Consider the following 17,450-nt stretch of genomic DNA (forward strand, 5'->3'; position numbering starts at 1 on the left):
AGCAATTCCACACCCTATGGTAAAATAAAGACAATACAAAAGATCACTCACATGAACTGCAATTTTTAATAAAACGCTATTCAAAACTTACAAAAGGCAAATAAAGCAACAATAGACACTTATTCCCTGTATTGTCTTAAATAATACTGTCATTCTGTCTCGTGTGATCTGTGCGATAATAGAAGGCCATTTGACCCAATGTGTCCTAAAAGATTGGCCTAAAAAGACAATGTATTACTGTCATCCAGCTGTGTGCATAGGCCCTTTAGGTGGGTGATTTTCAGAGTAAACTGAAACACAGGATATAAAAGGTTTACTGAAATAGAGTGCATATCTTTAAAACCAGCACAAATATTTGCTAGTGGCAAGATATAAACATCTTTTTACCAACCGATGCAGCATTGTCGACTAAAGTGACTATAAGAATCTCTCTGAAGTATATGCATAGCTTTCAAGAGGCAACCTTTGGTAGAGGGTCATGGAACTAACTGATCACTAAAGTGTCATTTAAGAAAAACATGTAGAAGTAAAAGCACAGTTTCACCAACAAAATATACGATATTCTTATAACTTATTTATGCAAATAAAATCAAAGTAAGCAAACAGCTTGGAGTGATAGCAGGCAAATTTTCTGAAGTATTAAATAACGGTACCAGAGAGCATATCAACTGAAACATGACAAAGCTTAATATGTACAGAGGAGTCCACAGAATCCTAATCCTTGAGGCAGCGATTGGGACTTGTAGTCAGAGACGAGGAGGGGTGTGGGCGGTGTTAAAGGGGGTGATGATGTGATGTGGTGAGTACTACAAAAGCGAGTTTGGTTGAAGAGTAGTAGTTGGTAGTAGTAACACCAGGGAAATATGGAGGTTGGGGAGAGAAGAGTGAGAAAAGCCAAAGCTGCTAAAAAAAAAAATAACAGCTGGACGTTAAAAATCAAAAGGCACTGAGGAAGGACAAAGGACAGGAACAGGAAGGCCCGGACAGGAAGCGCATCATCAGTGAGTCAATAGCTTAAGCCGCGTGATCCAACTGACCAGTAGTGAGCGTTCAGCCGTCGCACGCTTGGACACGGGGCCTACGGGGGTCTTTTTGATGTCCTCCTGGTACGGGATGGTGGCGCTGTTGTGGAGGTCGGAGTTGGAGTAGTAGCGGCTGCCCCTGATGTGGTCCACTCGGACGAGGTGACGTTCCCCGGCAGGCCTGTAGGGCGGCGACACCGAGGGGACCTCCTCCGCAATGGTGGGGATCCTCTCGTTGCTCAGGTATCTGTACAGGAGGTCCTCGCCTGAGGCAGAGAGATAACAAGGAGTCAGCGCATCAACTGCATCAGATTTATATCGATCTCATTCACAGAAACAATTGACATGATATTAGGATGAATCGTAAATTAATTAGACCAGCACTCACTAAGTCAAATGCTTCTGGTATGTAATGTATGCTTTAATAATCTAAGAATACAATGACACAATCTTTCAGGAGATAATATAATGGATGCATGTAATGGCTAATGACGTTCGTTGCTATAAATGTACTAATCTGGACTCTACCCATCTCTATTCTATTGTTTATTATTCTTATGATAATCAGGCTCTTGACAACTTAAATGTGCTCAAATATCACTTGTGGGGCAATTGATGACAGTGTGGCTCATAATTTGTATGAACCACGAGTATGAAAACGTATTCTCGTCAAACCATACATAAGCAGTCCTGCAAGTGAGGTTTAGACACGGAAAGTGAACGTGTGCTTGTGCGTACCTTTCCTTCCCTGGTTCCAGGGCTTAGCGTAGGGGTCTACCACTCCGAGGCAGGTGTCCACTGGCATGGAGAGGGGGCGGGGCTTACCTAGAGGCAAGAGTTTCACATTCATTTAAACTTTCATTCAACACCCCTTGTGGGAATGCTTCCAAGATTCCTTGAACGAGAAGCCACTGACCACACGAGGACTTGTGCTCCCTCATTCTGGGCAGGATCACGTTGGCCTCGATGGGACAGCCAACGCTTAGCTTGTCATAATCTGCGATGGTGCAGCGTCTTCTGCTCTCCTGGTCCAGATAGGAGTTGGGTGACTCAGAGCCCTTTGGTCTTTTACTAATGTTGCGGAAGGAGTCTGTTCTCTCCTCTCTGCGTGGAAACAAATACTCATTTATTTATGTATTCCAACACTGCATCCCACTCCAAGTCTAAAGCAGTATAACCATTAGGAAGAGGAGTGAGCATAATGTTATGTTACTGTAATTACAGTTAAATAAAGATGACACTGCTATATATATATATTTTCCATTTTAAACTACAAATTCAGCCTGTAGCATTGCAAACGTGACCATGTCTTGTCATCTTCCTGGAGGTGGAACATTAAGCAGCCGTTGCATAAGGACTACGGTGGGACTGGTGGGAGCAGAGTGGGCTGAACACAAGCAGGACAGAATGTGCAGTAGGAGGAGAGGGAGGCGAGGCGATCACAGGTCCGGGACACACTCATTATCAACACGATGCGAGGCGTTGAAATGTGGGAAACGTTGACTAGAGGTGAGCGGGGGTCGCTTCCTGCAGGCTGGTCTAGTTCTTTGGTTGTTTCAAGGCTCCTTTCCCATGCAAAAATTAAACCTAATGAAACAATACACTTGGCAAATGAAATGGGACGGCTCACCGTGGGGTGTACGGCATTGGAGGAGGAGGGGGGATGTACAAGTTCAGGATAGCAGACTTCTCCTTTTTGGTTGATCCGTTAGCGGAGCCGCAGGGAGACTGGGTTCGGATCAGGGAGGAATTGTTCTGAAAAACACACAATGCACCAATGTCAGTTTACGGTTGAAAACAAATGAAGTCACTGCTTCTTTCGGTTTAAAACCAAATATGACTTGCTGGCAACTGGGAGGAGTTTGCCACATGTGGCGAGACATTTGAGCGCGTCTCCCCGACTTTAAACCTCCTTGTTTGAGTTATGGAAAGATTGCAAGTGAAGTCCAAAATGGTCCGCAAGACATGTACTTAAAACTGTACTCATTTACCACAGTTATGTCTCCCGACACTCAACAACACTGCGCTCATGACGAGATGTAGGAGTCAAATACATTCTGCCATTCTCATCAAGACCTAAATGATACGTCTGATGAGACGGTGTCGTAGATGCGATATATTAACGACAAACTAAACCTCCTGTTTGGGATCTTATGAATCACCACCCCCACCCTTTCCTTGTCAAACTAGCCCCCATGTGTACAAATTATACAGTATTACAAAGCCAGTGTCATCCATTCCTAAATCAGGGTGTATGCTTTGTCTGGGTTTTGCCTTCTGGAGCCCTATTATCTCAGATAAACTGAGATGTCTGACTCCGATACCCGCGACTACTTGTTAAAACAAGATGCTGGTGATGATGTTGACATTGGCCACCTTTGTGTTGAGAGGCTCTTTTGTTGTTTTCTCATATCTCCTCATCTCGCCTTCTTGGGCTATAAAACAGGCTGCGCCATGATAAGACAATACCGGAGCCTGCAATTTGGTAGTGTTGGTTTACAACGGGCTTATTGTCTCGCTTTTTTGTTCAACGGGACTCGGGTGCAGAGATGTGGTTAAAAGCAAAGTGAAGCCTAATGTGTTCACATGAGGGATTACAGTTACATAACCTTATTAGCACAATATTCATCAGCTACCCCTGACCTTTCTTTGAACAATAGACTAAAAAAAGAAAGAAAAACAGGTTGAACCCATATAACATGAATTATCGTAATTCCCCTTGTCTTTTTTTTGACGGCAACAGCTGTGGCAATTTCATTCTAAATCAACCAGATGCAATCTAACCAGACTCCAACACTGTAAGGCTGGCAGCAGTATCTCCTAAACTCAATGACATCATGGGACTTTGTTTGCCTCTGATGTTGCGCGTGAAGAAAAAAACTCAATGTTGTATTTGATTTGGCTGTCGGCACTTTCAGGGTGGCTCGGTAACACTTGTCTGAACTTGCCGTTTGAGAACCAACTCCCTAAAAAGCTGATAATTGGTTGACAATGACTAGATGCGCAGGCTTTTGTTGATCTTCCATAATGAAAAGGAGGAAGAATGAATGCTTGTGTGCATGTACCTGTTGTACTGGGGGCTTCCAGCGCATGTTCTTGAGTGGGGCGGGGGAGAAGCCTGTTGTGCCCGTGGGCCTCTTCTTAAGGAGTAGAACCACACCTTTGGGGTCCTCCCTCAGTTTGACAACCAGGTTTTTCAGCTGCCAGCCCACCTGGTTAGCAGGATTAGAGTTATATACCGTAAACATGTACAGTGTGTACTCAATTTGACAGTACGTATGGTCAAATGTGCAATTATTATGTGCAAAGAAAAAACAGGTTCCTACCACCGTCTGCTGGTTGACCTGGATCACCTCATCGCCACCATGGATCTTCCTCGTCAGGTCTGCAGGTGACTAAAGAACAAACAAACTAAAAAGGTCAAACCACTTTCATAAAACACTGACACACAACTCACTATTTACAAAACGTTGTCTGGTTTCAACTGTCTGCCTTTGAATTTCAAAGAGCAAATATCGGATGAATAAACACCCCTAGTTCAAATCATCAGACAACAACAACACTCTCTCACTGTATGAATATCAGTTGAATTGTTTTTCATGTCACACGGATGTCAAACGGGATTAACTAGTTATTATTGGTGATGATTCAGACCCTGATTCACAATTAAGGTGCGGAGGCGTGAGGATCCAACCGTGGCAGTGATGCTAGTATATTAGTCACTGACTGGGATTCTCAGTGTGGGGATAGGTAGGATGTCTTTTTGTGGAGGCTTCTGCACTGCAGTAAATCAGTAAATATGACAAACAATTCCCTTTACGGATCAGCAGTTCTTAACTCCCTCAGATAACTCAGTGTGCCCTCAGTCGAGGAGGAGGAGGAGGAGGAAAATGAAGAGGAAGATGGGAAAGTGAGAGTGAGGTATTTTTTCTTTCCACAAAAAATGGTCAGAAAAATACATTCTTAAAAAGGTGGCCATATACAATGAGACAAATCACAGATATATGCCATATGATGAACGTATTCTTGTGGTCGACATATTGTCCTACTTACATATTCTGTGGTTCCCGTGATGACATGTAACCCATCGTAGGTAGACTTGATGTACATCCCCTAGGGCAAAAAACAAACTCAGATTTTCAGTAAAAAATACAATATGCCCATAGGAAGAGACGTGCATGACGGCGATGTGAGGTAGACAATTTTACACATGTTGCATGCATTCCTGGCCTGCAAACCCAGAACGTTGACCTCGGGTGGAAAAAAACAAAAGCAGCATTCCTTACCAGACCCTCTCCCGGTTTGATATCGGTCATCTGGACCTCATCCAAGCAGGCCGACTGGCTCATCAGGGGGTCAGAGGTGGTTCTAACGGTCTGATCACAGATGCTGTTCAAAATCTTAGACTGCCGAGGTAAAAGCAAAAGAAAGTTAATCAGTAAATAAAATACTTCTCACTGTGATTATAAGCACTGTGCTAAATACTGCCTTTGTAGAACTAGTGTGTGTTGTACAGGTCGGAACAAGTAAGGTAACACTGCTACTTGCAATGCAAAGACCTTATCCTTCATCAGTTAGTTTGTCTTTCTCCCTCTGCACATGACTTTCCGAGTGCATGTTCATGTTTAGTGCAAGGCTTAATGGGCTTAAAAAGGGACCATTAGTGTGCTATTAACAGGACGTTCCAGTGCGCGCACACACACACACACACACACACACACACACACACACACACACACACACACACACACACACACACACACACACACACACACACACACACACACACAACACTGATCAGTCCTATGCACACCAACCTCCTTTCTGTGCAGTTCCTTGCTCGTTTCAGGACAAAAGCTGTCATTTGTATTCATTAGAGGGGTCTTTTCTGTGACGCCTCTTCTCAGGCACATGCATTTTGTTTTGAACACATGGTGTACGCTTTATGTAGAGGAGGAGAGCATGAAACAAGTAGAAACTCGGCTCCAAAGTGGACTTCACTTGGGTTGTCTGAGAGAGAGAGAGACAGAGTGCTAGAGGAAGCCTAGTATTAGCCCAAGGGGTCTGGAGAGAGTCAGGAACAGGAAACACTGATTGATGGCCCGGGTGTATTAGAGCCGCCTCCTCTGTTGGCAATCCTATAGACCCGTCTGCTCTATTCACTCAGAAAACAGACCTTGCTACTGAGAGCATGTCGCACATGTAAAGAGACCTTTACCCAAACGATCTACCAGATCTCCCGCCTCCCCTCCCCTCGCACAATGTAGGAACTTCAGCGTCTCGTGTAGTTTACATTAGGAGGAAACAAAGAAGAGATAGAGTATACTTACAACTTCCAGGATCTTCTCTTCCATCTCGTAAACACTGCAGTCCTGTTGCACAGAGGACAGTGATGACAGATTAGGCTTGTGAGCAGTAAACAACAGGGAAGAGGAGGGCAAAAAAGTATAGAGGTTGGGTAACTAGGATATAATCAGCCTCAAATAAACAGCGTTTAGATTCAAACTACCCCTCTGCTTAAATCCTGGGGGAAGCTATACTTGCATAATGCCCTGTGTGGTTCAGTAAAATACATTGAAACGTGAAGACCAGACCAACACTTGTAAGCAACAATGTGCTGATGACATAGTGAAAAACAATTCGAGAAAACGTGTAATGATGTTCAGAAAGTCCTCATCCAAACAGTGACACTGTTTTCTGCAAACATTTGGATGCATCACTGCTTTCCACATTTGAAAGTGAGTGGGCTAGTGGAGGCCGGGGTTTCTGGAAGTCAGATCAGATACAGTAGCTGTGATCATGGTTGTTTGGGGGAAGGAGCCAACAATAAAGTCTGCAAAGTCAGCTGGGAGACTGACCGCCACTGTCCAAGTGTCCCGACATAGCACTCATGGACTGCAGCTGGACTGGCCACAGCTGAGGTAACAGCCTCCCCTGGCAACTGTGTTGTTGGTGGTGAAAGGGGCCCTCGGTTCAGGGGGGTGTTCACGGTGCATGTGGCGGGGCCCCTGAAATTGGCTCTATGCTGAAAATGCCCACAGGTGAAACGCTTCTGTCATAACTAGAGAGCACAGAAAATCAACTTCAACAAGTCGTTTATATCTCCGGAGGGCCTCACAAGCCACAAGCCTTTGTCGATGCAAAGTATATAAAAGGGGTATTGGTGTTGCGGCCGTCGCAGTATTAGTGGCAGGCACAGACATGTGCCGTGTACAAAGACAGCTCTGTTGCTCGCTGTAAATCCATTGTGCAGACGGCGAATGGGGGTCGAGCAAGTTTTTCCATATTTCCATAGCTTGCACATTCCACTGGGCTAGAGGGGAGCGTCTGTTTTTCAAAATGCACTTGGCTTGTCATACTGTTATTTTGTTTTGCCCTGAAAAGATTTGAATGACTTCACATCAAAGCGGAGTACATCCTGGGCTCCCTAAATATGATTTTTGATCTGTGTTTGAGTGCCTGTTTAATCTCCTTTGGTAAAGTAATAAGCACGTAACTTTGCCACATTTCCCCTACTTGGGGGGGGGGGGGGCATTTATACCATTTATAATGCTACATAAACATCAAGTAGGAAAAACACAATATGGCATATATTGGTCGCAAACTCATGTTTCCCTACAATATATTTTTTTAAGACAGCCAAGAACATATGGTGGTTTCAGAAAAAATGTGGCTTGTGTAAACATGCGACTGCATATTTCTTTTAGAGAGTGGCCCATGTTCGGATGACTGCACTGTTGACTGAGCCAAGAGGGAAGAGCTAAAAATACATATTTCGATGTTTAGAGGTCGTGAAACAAAACAGTATCAGTGTGCGCTGCAGCCATGGCTTGGCAAACCTCCCATCAAGTTTAAACATTCATGAAAGATTTCTCTAGTCTCGCAGCACCATCAAATCATGTGAATACAATATCGCAGATGATCCCTCTAAGATCTGCTTGTGATGTCCAGATGAATCCCGTATCTTTGTCAAAGCCCTTCTCATAGACAGTATCCGCATCGTAACTAAGCGCTGCGAGAGGCTGAGGGACAATTCCCTGGGTGTACTGATCCCTTACGTTATGGACTTGATCCCACAGCCGGTGTGGATCACATGACTCTCCGTGTGCTGCTCTCTGGGCCTTTGATCTGCCACCGGAGCGGATTTGCATGGTCGAGCAATGAAGTGGCAAAGAGAGAAAGAGAGAGAGAGAGAAAGAGAGAGATGCTGGCACAGTGCGGGAACCTGGAGTTTAGCTGTTTTTACACTGAAGCGAAATAAAGACCTGACGACATCCTGTTATTCATAAAGTATCAACAAACAGTGTTTGGCCTATAAAATGGATTCTTTGTTGTTGTTTTATTTTCACGAGAGAAGAGAAATTCATATATATATATATATATATATATATATATATATATATATATATATATATATTCATATCAGAGCCAACAATGCAGGAGTGGAGGCGCTGATAAAAGACACGAGGGATCAATAAAAAAATGCGTCGAAGAGAGCATGACCTCCACGCTGACGGGTCGGCCAAGATGGCTGACGCGGTCACCGTTTTATGGCCGCGTGTCCCATTGTGTGTGTGTGTGTGTGTACACACAGGCTTCATTCAGGCAGAACACATAAATAGTGTGATCTGAAAAGCCCTAATTCTTGGCTGAAGTTCATGAAGGAGCTGGGCAAACCTCACACCGTCCTTCCATCGTAAAACTAATCCTGCGCTATTTTATTAACCAGTTGCTCAAACTCTGGCCTACACGTGATGGACAACAAAAGGGAGACTAAATGGTCTAAAGAAATAAAAAAAGAAGCCGTTTAGATACTTAAATGATGAGCCTCCTCATCAGTGCTTCTGCAGTTGCGTACGTGGCCATGAACGCAGGACCACACTGCCTCCTCTCCTCCAGTTGTTGGAGGAAACTAATCTCTCCGGTCTTACGAGACTCTTTCAGCACCTATCAGGAGTTTATTCTGCACCATGACCTCTCCACTTCACATGGCAGTGTGGGAAACCCATACACCCCCCACTTCTCCTGGAAGACCATGACCGAGACACCCACAGTAAATCACCAGAGGCGCTGAAATCCCAGACTGTGGCGAGGAAATGGGCACTCTGGGAAAGGAATTTATTTTGATGCAATAACCCCCTAAAAATGACACCTGCAGTCTCTGCAGCCACTGTCACTGGCAGTGTAAAATGGGTTGCTTAGCGAGCAAGTCCAACCCTTCAGGGAGAACAAATTGCACATTCAAGCTAATGTCTTTGATACTGATCAAAAGGCCACTCACCAGCTCCCTTTGTTGAAGACATGTGACACAACCACTTCTGGTTGTATGTAACTGACAGACGTCAACACCCAATTGTATCATGATGCAATGCTAGAGCAATGCTAAGCAGAAAGTGGGGAAACATAGTGGATGTGTTTTAAATGTCAGACTTCTACATGGCAGTCCTCATCCCTGCATTAAACCAACAAACAGGAAGCGCTTTCAGACAGTTTGGTCTCCCACTGTGAGCGTCTTGGAGGAGCAACAACAGGAACCACATGGCTGAACGTGTACGGCAGCCTGGGGAATGTTGGCGGCCACCTTTTAAAAAGAGCGCCAGTGGGTTTTTATGAAACTGGAAACACAAAAGACGGTTACCATTAAATGTCCCCCGCGCGAAGGGGGTCTCCTCGTTAGCCAGCATGAGGGGGGGGAAAAAGATCCCAAGAAAAACATCAGCATTTGCAATAAAGTGCTCAGACTGCTGGCTTCAGGCTTGTGTCATGACTGCCAGACCACATTTCCCATAACCCTCTTCTCCATGTCTGTGCCCCTGAGCTGGTATGCACTCGGTGGAAAAACCTATTGTGTGTGTGTGTGTTTCCCAGGGGCTAGCTAGCTGCATGTGTGCTGTTGAGCTAACTAGCGTGCAGACCTGTTGAACTGTTGTGGTGAGCTCCAGGCACAGCTGAATGATCTTGTTCTTGGTGGCTGTGAAGTCACTGATCCCTGTTAGAGGCGTCCTGCAAGCAGACAAAGAAGGTAAGGGAGAACATTAGGAACCAGCGATGGACGGCAGAGTTGTATTCCTGTACAAGCTCATCCATGAACTCTCCCTTCACATTGATAGTCATGTTCAGCTTTGATTGACACCATCAGGGAGGCATTTATTTAACTAAATGTTTATGACTGAGGTTGCAGTCTGTGAGCTGGATTATACCGAGAGGCATTTCTGAAGAAGAATATTGGAAACACATTTCAAAATGCAGTTCTGTGAATTGCATCACCACTAACTATGACTTTTTTAAACAAAAATACAGTTGAATTTTTCACATCTCGGAAAGTTTGAACAAAAACTAGCCTTTATCAGTTTAATTTAAGAAAGAAAATGTAGCAGAGCTGTTGTACTGGATTGCATCTAATTGTATTGGTGTACCTAATAAAGTGGCCATGGAGCGCACGTCTCAAGTGATTTACTGTGGAATCAGCTATATGCTACTAACACTATACTTCATAGACTCAGTGAACCTTGCTCTTATTGCTGTGTTTGGGTGGACTGCCACATACAGACGTGGTTGTAAACGCAAGGATGTCACTGTTGTTCTGGTGCCATTTTTTCCCCTTTCTCCCCCTAACTCCATCTATTCTAAAACATATGCGTATGAACTTCAAAATAGCTACCATAACATTAGGACCCAACCCTCAATGCAGTCTGCTCAGTTCAAAAATAAAAACTACAGAGGTGTAATTTCAGCAGAGCTCTTTTAAACACTGTCACATTGCTCTCATCTTAACATCACAACTGCCGTTTAAATCATGACATCATCTTACCCGCTTTAGCCGCACATGCCACAAAAACAGAAGCTTTATTTCAGCCAGCCAACACTTAATCCTGGCAACCTGCTTAAGCATGCTCTGCTTTTATGGTGTGATGTGGAGCAGGTCCCCAGGAAAGCACAGAGGACCCTGCTAGTTCCGTACTTAAAGCTCACGGCGGGGGGTTGCATTTCTGTTTTACAACTTCATATCGCGTTAACTTGGCCAACTGCATGGCTATTGCTAACTTTTGGATAAATGTCCTTTTATGCCAAAGATAAATGCCTGCATCTACTCGTGGTAATCCTATGGCAGCCCTGCTGATATCTGACGTGGCCTGTCAAGCAGGTGGTGGTTTGAAAAGAAGATGTTGTTACCTGTCGAGCCAAGCCAGGAGGCTCTTTGCAGAGCCGATCAGCTCGACCACAGAGGTGAGGAAGTCGTTGGGCGGCTTGCGTGAAATGCTGCCATCGTACACGGGGCTTTTCCTGCGGTCAGACGTGGCCATGTGTAGACTGTTGGAGGCAGCTCTCATCCTCACGACCAGATTCTTCAGGTTGTCCGTCTCTACCCCATAGTTCTGAAAAAAACGGGAAGTCAATACATCAGTTTAACGAGGTCAAACAAAAATTGAATAAGCACGCACGCATGATTGAAGATGAATTCATATTTCCAATTAAACTCAAGATCAAAGCAAACATCCCCTCTACACAGTCTAGACTTGGGAGGTACTTTTTTTATTAGTCCTATCCCCAGGAAAACGTGTTGTTTCCTGTACAATGCAGAGCTGTAATCATTTCTTTGACATATGAGTTAAGTGCAAAAACAGCTCTGGCATGAAATTTCCCCCTCCAGTCGCCAGGATTGTTCGGGTGTGTGCAGGGAGCGTGTACACATGCCATCACCTGATTCCTACCAAGGGGGGGCAAAGTTTGCATTCTTGAGCCTGGACTGTTTCCTGCTTCCACATTCCTCCAATGTATAGATTATTCAGATGCACGAAGCAGCAGAGCTCAGTGTCTGCAAGTGTCACCAAGTACATCACAGGCCCAGTTACATAGGAGCCTACAGTGCAGAGTACTGCCCTGCAACAATGTGCTTATTGTCTTCTTGGAGGGTAAAGTGCGTGCGTGTGCTTATAATCAAATATTTGAAAGAGCTTGTTTTAAAGTGTTTGCAATGTTTTGATGGAATAAATGGGTTCGGGGACTAATGTGTTGGTTAAAGGTAAGCAAACAAAAAGGGTAGCCTGGCTGCTGTCCTGGTAAATATCAGCTTACATGGTGCTGCATCGCTGCCAGCAATGCTGCCGTATGTGTGATGTGCCGGTAGCTAAATATGCTCAGCGAGGAGTAAAACAGTGTCTGGGAAACCGCGGAGGAGATCTGCAAGTGCTTAGAGTGGACTTTCTTTCTTCTTCTCTGCACTGCTTCCATCCAACATGAGCTCCAAATATGCATACAAATCCACTCGGTCAGTCCTCGACGAATCACTGGAATAAACGGACGAGTCAAACAAACAGTAGCTGTAGGCCGCCTTACTCATGGCACACTTGACATGAAATGGATTATTAAAACATCAATAAAAGATAAGCAAACATACTCGGGGAATAGATGAAAAAAGACTAAATAAACCACGTGATGGTTTGGGTTTTCTCATGGAGTCATCCACACTGTAACAGTGGAACTGGCACAGAGGCAGTGCGAGTGTTTTCCAGATCAAACGTCTCTCCTGGCCTTTTCATTAGCAGGCTAATCACACACACAGCGGTTCAAACTGGACCACAGATGTCCAGCGAGCTTTTGTCCCACACTGCCAGCTGAGCTAAAAAAACACGTCTGAGCAAAATGTGTGGTTCCAGTCGAATGCAATTTGTCATTCTCACAACAGCCTTTCAAGCCAAATTTGCGTTCCTTCACGGCCTTTTTTTAGTATTATTAGAGACATTCAGTTAATCCAGAATCAAGATGGCAGAAGCTGTTTTTGTGTAGGTTTGAGTTGGGGCTCTTTGAAGGGACTATATACTCGGGAGAAACGTAGAACGGCTATCACAACACAGCACTTCCTGCCCGACACCACAGGCATCACATGGATCTGACTTCACCATAAAAGACACAAATGTATGGACCATAGAAAGAGGGTCTGAGCATGTGTGCGTTTGTTGCTATAATGTGCTATCAAAGGTTAAGCTTTATATTATAACTCAGGACAGAATCCCCCCCTTAACAACTGTAAAATACATTTACAGCAGCTGTGTGGCTCACGGGGTCAGATAATCTGTCATATACTAGATGTTCAATGTCTGGTGGAGACTGTTAATGCGTGTGTGGATATCACGTGGTGCAGGTCTTTCTGTGGGTTGCTGGGGTTCGAGAACAAATGAAGACGTGTTGGCTTTCAACACCGACTCTGCAAAAGACATCATGGCTCAGAGAAGTCCGGGACAATTAATTGAAACGTTCCCCCTCTTTCTACAGCAGCTTGCTCTCGAGAGCTTTTGGATAGAAGAGAAGTGAGTATGGATGTTTCCTGTCGGGTGGTGCGTTAGCCGATTGGTCATCATGATATAGGGTGGAAACTGCTAGCAGGACAGCTCAGGTCCCCGATATGGAAAAGGTGAAATATTTACAATGTGTGCACATGCTTAAATGTTTAACATTCAAGGGCAAAGCCTAGTAGCAAAGTGTCACAAAGACAAATGTGACTGCAGCAACAGAAAGAGTCTGACCCGGCGGTAAACAAAAAGAGCGCAAGTGGGGGGAAGGGGAGTGAGAGAGCCGGTGTGGGTGTCGGGTGATGGTGGCCTGTGTTTCTCTTGGTAGCAGTGACCTTGCCTCAGTTAAAGCTAATTGAATCGGGGGCCTCACTTCCTCCCACGGGGCCGGTGGAAGGCCAAGGCCTCCTTTTTCATAATAAGGAAACCCCTAAAGGCCAAAAACCATTTTGCTGGTTTTGCAGTGAGAGGTGAAAGGCAGCAGCGAGTCCAGCATTCCTGACCTCAAGTTCCAAGGGTCAGAGAGGGATGGTAAAAAATACAATGCGCCAAATACTCTAGCACTAAATTGCATAAGACTATACAGTGCAGATTAAAGTTCACTTGCAAGGGAAATGGGTTTACTTAGGATAACAAAACCATGCTGAGGAAGCACGTTGGAGGCCAAATTTATGAAGCCGCTCAAGAGGAAAAGGATTGGAGACGTCATTGCCATGATGTCAAGGTTCTAGGGGTGAATGAAAATCTGGGCCTGGTTACCGTGATGGTAAAAGAGGTTATGGGCCACAGGATGTACCATGTGGTACATCTACTATGATGAGTAAATCCATCAGAACAACAACAAAAAAAAGCCCCCAGTGTATGTGCCAAGTGCTTCCAGGTGTGAACCTCCAGTGCTCACAGGTGGAGGAGATTCTGTTAACAGGTATAAGACGGGTTGCGTGTCTTGGAAGATGGAAGAGTGTATCGATTGAGTGAAAGTTGGGTCTAAGGGAATCAAATCTTGATGTCCTCGTCCCAGTTCAACCTGTGCACCGTACAGTCATCCAAAGACATCCCCGGCAAAGGTTTCAAGGTGGTCGCTACAAGAGATGTGAGCCAAGTGATGAGTCGTTCGCTTACCACACACTAAATCCCACATGTGCAGGCCTCATACGGCATCCCATAAAACCCATGCATGGCTTCAGTGTGCTGACTAAAGCGGATCACTGACAAAAGAAATCTCATCTTTTTGCGCCGTGAAATCGTTTGAGCCAAACCTGTTGGACCCGTTCGCTTTCACATGAGCGTCGATGCAAGATTGTTGCATACAAGATTATTGTGGGAGAGAGAATTTCCAAGTTTCTTCAGTGTAAAAAATAACCATAACCCCAACGATTAATGTAAAGCATTTTAAAGAGAATGTAAAAGGCAGAAACGCTGACACTGATCAAAAACGCAGGGACCACAATCTGGGGCTTTTATGGCACAGGAAGTGATAAAACTCCAAATCGAGCCCATCTGCTGGAAAACTTGCTTCTCCTTCAGTTGGAGCGTGGACGGTTTTCACTCTTTTCCTGCTCACTAGTTGAAGCCAGATATATTTTTGGTTCTGGCAGTTCTTCTGGGAGCTATGATGATGGACAATGGGTCGGCTGATCCGCTCCCACAGTGACTAATAAGAGCCAAACAGAGGATCGATCATTGAACCAAGAAAAATGGCTCAGGTGATAAGAATGACCCGATTGACGAGACCAAAGAGCAAATATTCGGTGTGTTTTTATGTGTTTAGTGCGTGAGAGAGACTTTACATGCGAAGGCAAGTGGGCGGAGAGTTCTTATCTATCAAAGTTATCAAACTGTCACTCTTTGCTACACGATTACCATCAACTGCCTCTATCACACAGCTCCCAACCGCCAAAATCAAGCCCAAGGCCTCTTTGACCCGATCTCTCCTCTTCTTCAGCGACACTGCGGTTCCCCCCCCCCCATGTCCCCGGGCTGCTTCGTGTGTTGTGGAGCCTCCACACCCTGGCTGAGCTGTGTGGGAAATTATTAGCCTTTATGCATCGCTGGTTCCTTTAGCTGCCGAACCAGAAACTACAGACTGGGGTGTATTTGGAGAAGGGACAGTGACCAAAAGAGAGCCCCTGCTTCGTCACCCATCCTACCGGGAGATACAGTCCCGCAATGATGCTTTTACCTGTAATATCCACGCTACTGTATCTGGATGCGCATCACATTAGCCACACACATACATGCCACAGGTCTACTGACCAGAGCACAGAGTAGATCCACAGCCTCCAGCACCAGTTCCTGGTGTCCGATCCTGGCCACGCCGAGCTCCTCCAGGTCTTGATGCGTGATCTTCAGAAGCTGCTCCCCACCGATCTTCTCCCGCTCAAAGTTGCTCACATACTGCTGCAGGTTGTCATCCAAACCTGGACACGCATGATGAAAAAAATAGAGGGGGTCATTAGACACAGAAAATCTTTTGGAAACGTTCACTTCAACTGTCATTTGCAAGATCTCTTTGCTCCAATTCAAACCAAAAATAGACTTCAGCTAATAAGAATGCCGGATACAGCAGTTCAGGGCTAGTGTCCAGATAGTGTGAGTGTGTAGGTACAGTGCACACAAGGAACAGGTGGGACTGCTATCTTTGCTAGACAAACACACCACAAACAGAGTAACGGTTGAGACCTTTAAGTCTGTTGGGCTGGTTAAACAATGGACGGCTATATTTGTGAATGTGTGTGTGTGTGTGTGTGTGTGTGTGTGTGTGTGTGTGTGTGTGTGTGTGTGTGTGTGTGTGGATGTGGGTGTAGGCGTTTCAAATCGTGCCAGTGTCAGGGGCGTCCCCCCGCTACTATTTGGAGCGACAACAATAAATGAGCGCTACACTTCCAACGGCTTTGGTCATGGAACATACAATGATGTGACTCCCATGAATACAGCGTGTACTGTAGTGAACTGTACCAGGCTTGTCTGATACTGGAGAACAGGGGTGCCCACACTTTTTTGGCTCACGAGCTACTTTTAAAATGACCAAGTCAAAAAGATCTACCTACATTAATAATGCTTATATATATATATAAAGCATTATTAATGTATAAAAATACAGAGTATACTATATATTTACAATATTGGCGTACCTTGCATAACTGCATGAACCCTTATGACAATACAATTCTGTACATTTTTGGTCATTACATTTTACTCTGATGACTTCACTGCATGGAACCAGCAGGGTTGCATAGTCCGGACAGCAGCTGCTGGTAGTCAGCGTCAGGCAGACCAAATGGTCATCAGTCATGGTGGAACGGTGTTTGGACTTAATCTTTTTCATGTGGGAAAAGGCTGACTCTAGGGCTGCAACTAACGATTATTTAACTAACGACTAATGACTATTTCCCATAGCAAATTAAGAATAGTAACTCAAAATGTTGGAATTTGAACTTCAAATGTATTTGAGTAACAAGATCTGAACATCAGAACATCATCATAACAAATAAATTAAATAGTAATACAAATTAAAGTGCAAATATGCTTTAAAATTAAAGAAAAAGTACAAATAAAGCTTTAAAGGTAACTCAACATAGCAATCAAGCCTCTGAAAGTGCAAAATAACTAAAGAATAACTGGGCTGCAAGTGCCATTCAAAGTCCAAAAGTTTAAAAAAATTGTCCATCCTACCCAATAAATAAAGCGCAAGGGTTTAAAAGTAAATCAAAATGACTCATTACAGTCCCACGTCTTGCTGCTCCCTCCTTCAGGGGAACACACAATTTACACACGTTTTAAATTGTAATTCAGAAACGTGAGCATATTGACATACTCTTAGTTGGTTGTATTCTGCATGTTTAACAACATGGAGAAACTCCTGTATCTCCGGACAGAGCTCTATAAGACATTTCACATCAGTGTGCAGCAGGAAGTCAGAGTGGCTGCAGTCCAGATGCGCACAGAACATCCGTCTTTGAAGAGCTCTCGCTCGATTAGACGATCTTTGTTGCCACATCCGTGATCTCTTTCATGTTTAGCGTTGTAGCGCATAATGCTTGTTGGTGTATTATGCAGTGGTAATTAAGGAAGTCGGGGAAAACATCTCCCTGTACTTGGCAATACATCCATTCAAGCGGCCAACCATTGCGAGCGC

General features: G+C 44.6%; 1 protein-coding gene across 1 annotated transcript in view; it reads right to left on the reverse strand.

Annotated features, from left to right (window-relative positions):
- LOC306735840 (connector enhancer of kinase suppressor of ras 3-like) overlaps positions 1 to 17,450 on the reverse strand; it is a 44,185-nt gene that overhangs the window by 13,603 nt on the left and 13,132 nt on the right. The window contains exons 2-13 of the mRNA XM_079217400.1: positions 15,569 to 15,732; positions 11,196 to 11,398; positions 9,938 to 10,025; positions 6,353 to 6,394; positions 5,309 to 5,428; positions 5,076 to 5,135; positions 4,349 to 4,417; positions 4,088 to 4,234; positions 2,653 to 2,777; positions 1,939 to 2,126; positions 1,761 to 1,847; positions 1,038 to 1,288 (exon numbers count right to left, since the gene is read on the reverse strand). Coding sequence (XP_079073526.1) covers positions 1,038 to 1,288; positions 1,761 to 1,847; positions 1,939 to 2,126; positions 2,653 to 2,777; positions 4,088 to 4,234; positions 4,349 to 4,417; positions 5,076 to 5,135; positions 5,309 to 5,428; positions 6,353 to 6,394; positions 9,938 to 10,025; positions 11,196 to 11,398; positions 15,569 to 15,732 — 1,544 coding nt within the window. The remainder of the gene's footprint in view (positions 1 to 1,037; positions 1,289 to 1,760; positions 1,848 to 1,938; positions 2,127 to 2,652; positions 2,778 to 4,087; positions 4,235 to 4,348; positions 4,418 to 5,075; positions 5,136 to 5,308; positions 5,429 to 6,352; positions 6,395 to 9,937; positions 10,026 to 11,195; positions 11,399 to 15,568; positions 15,733 to 17,450) is intronic.

This window comes from Taurulus bubalis (genome assembly GCF_910589615.1).
Source record: "Taurulus bubalis genome assembly, chromosome: 4".
NCBI lineage: Eukaryota > Metazoa > Chordata > Actinopteri > Perciformes > Cottidae > Taurulus > Taurulus bubalis.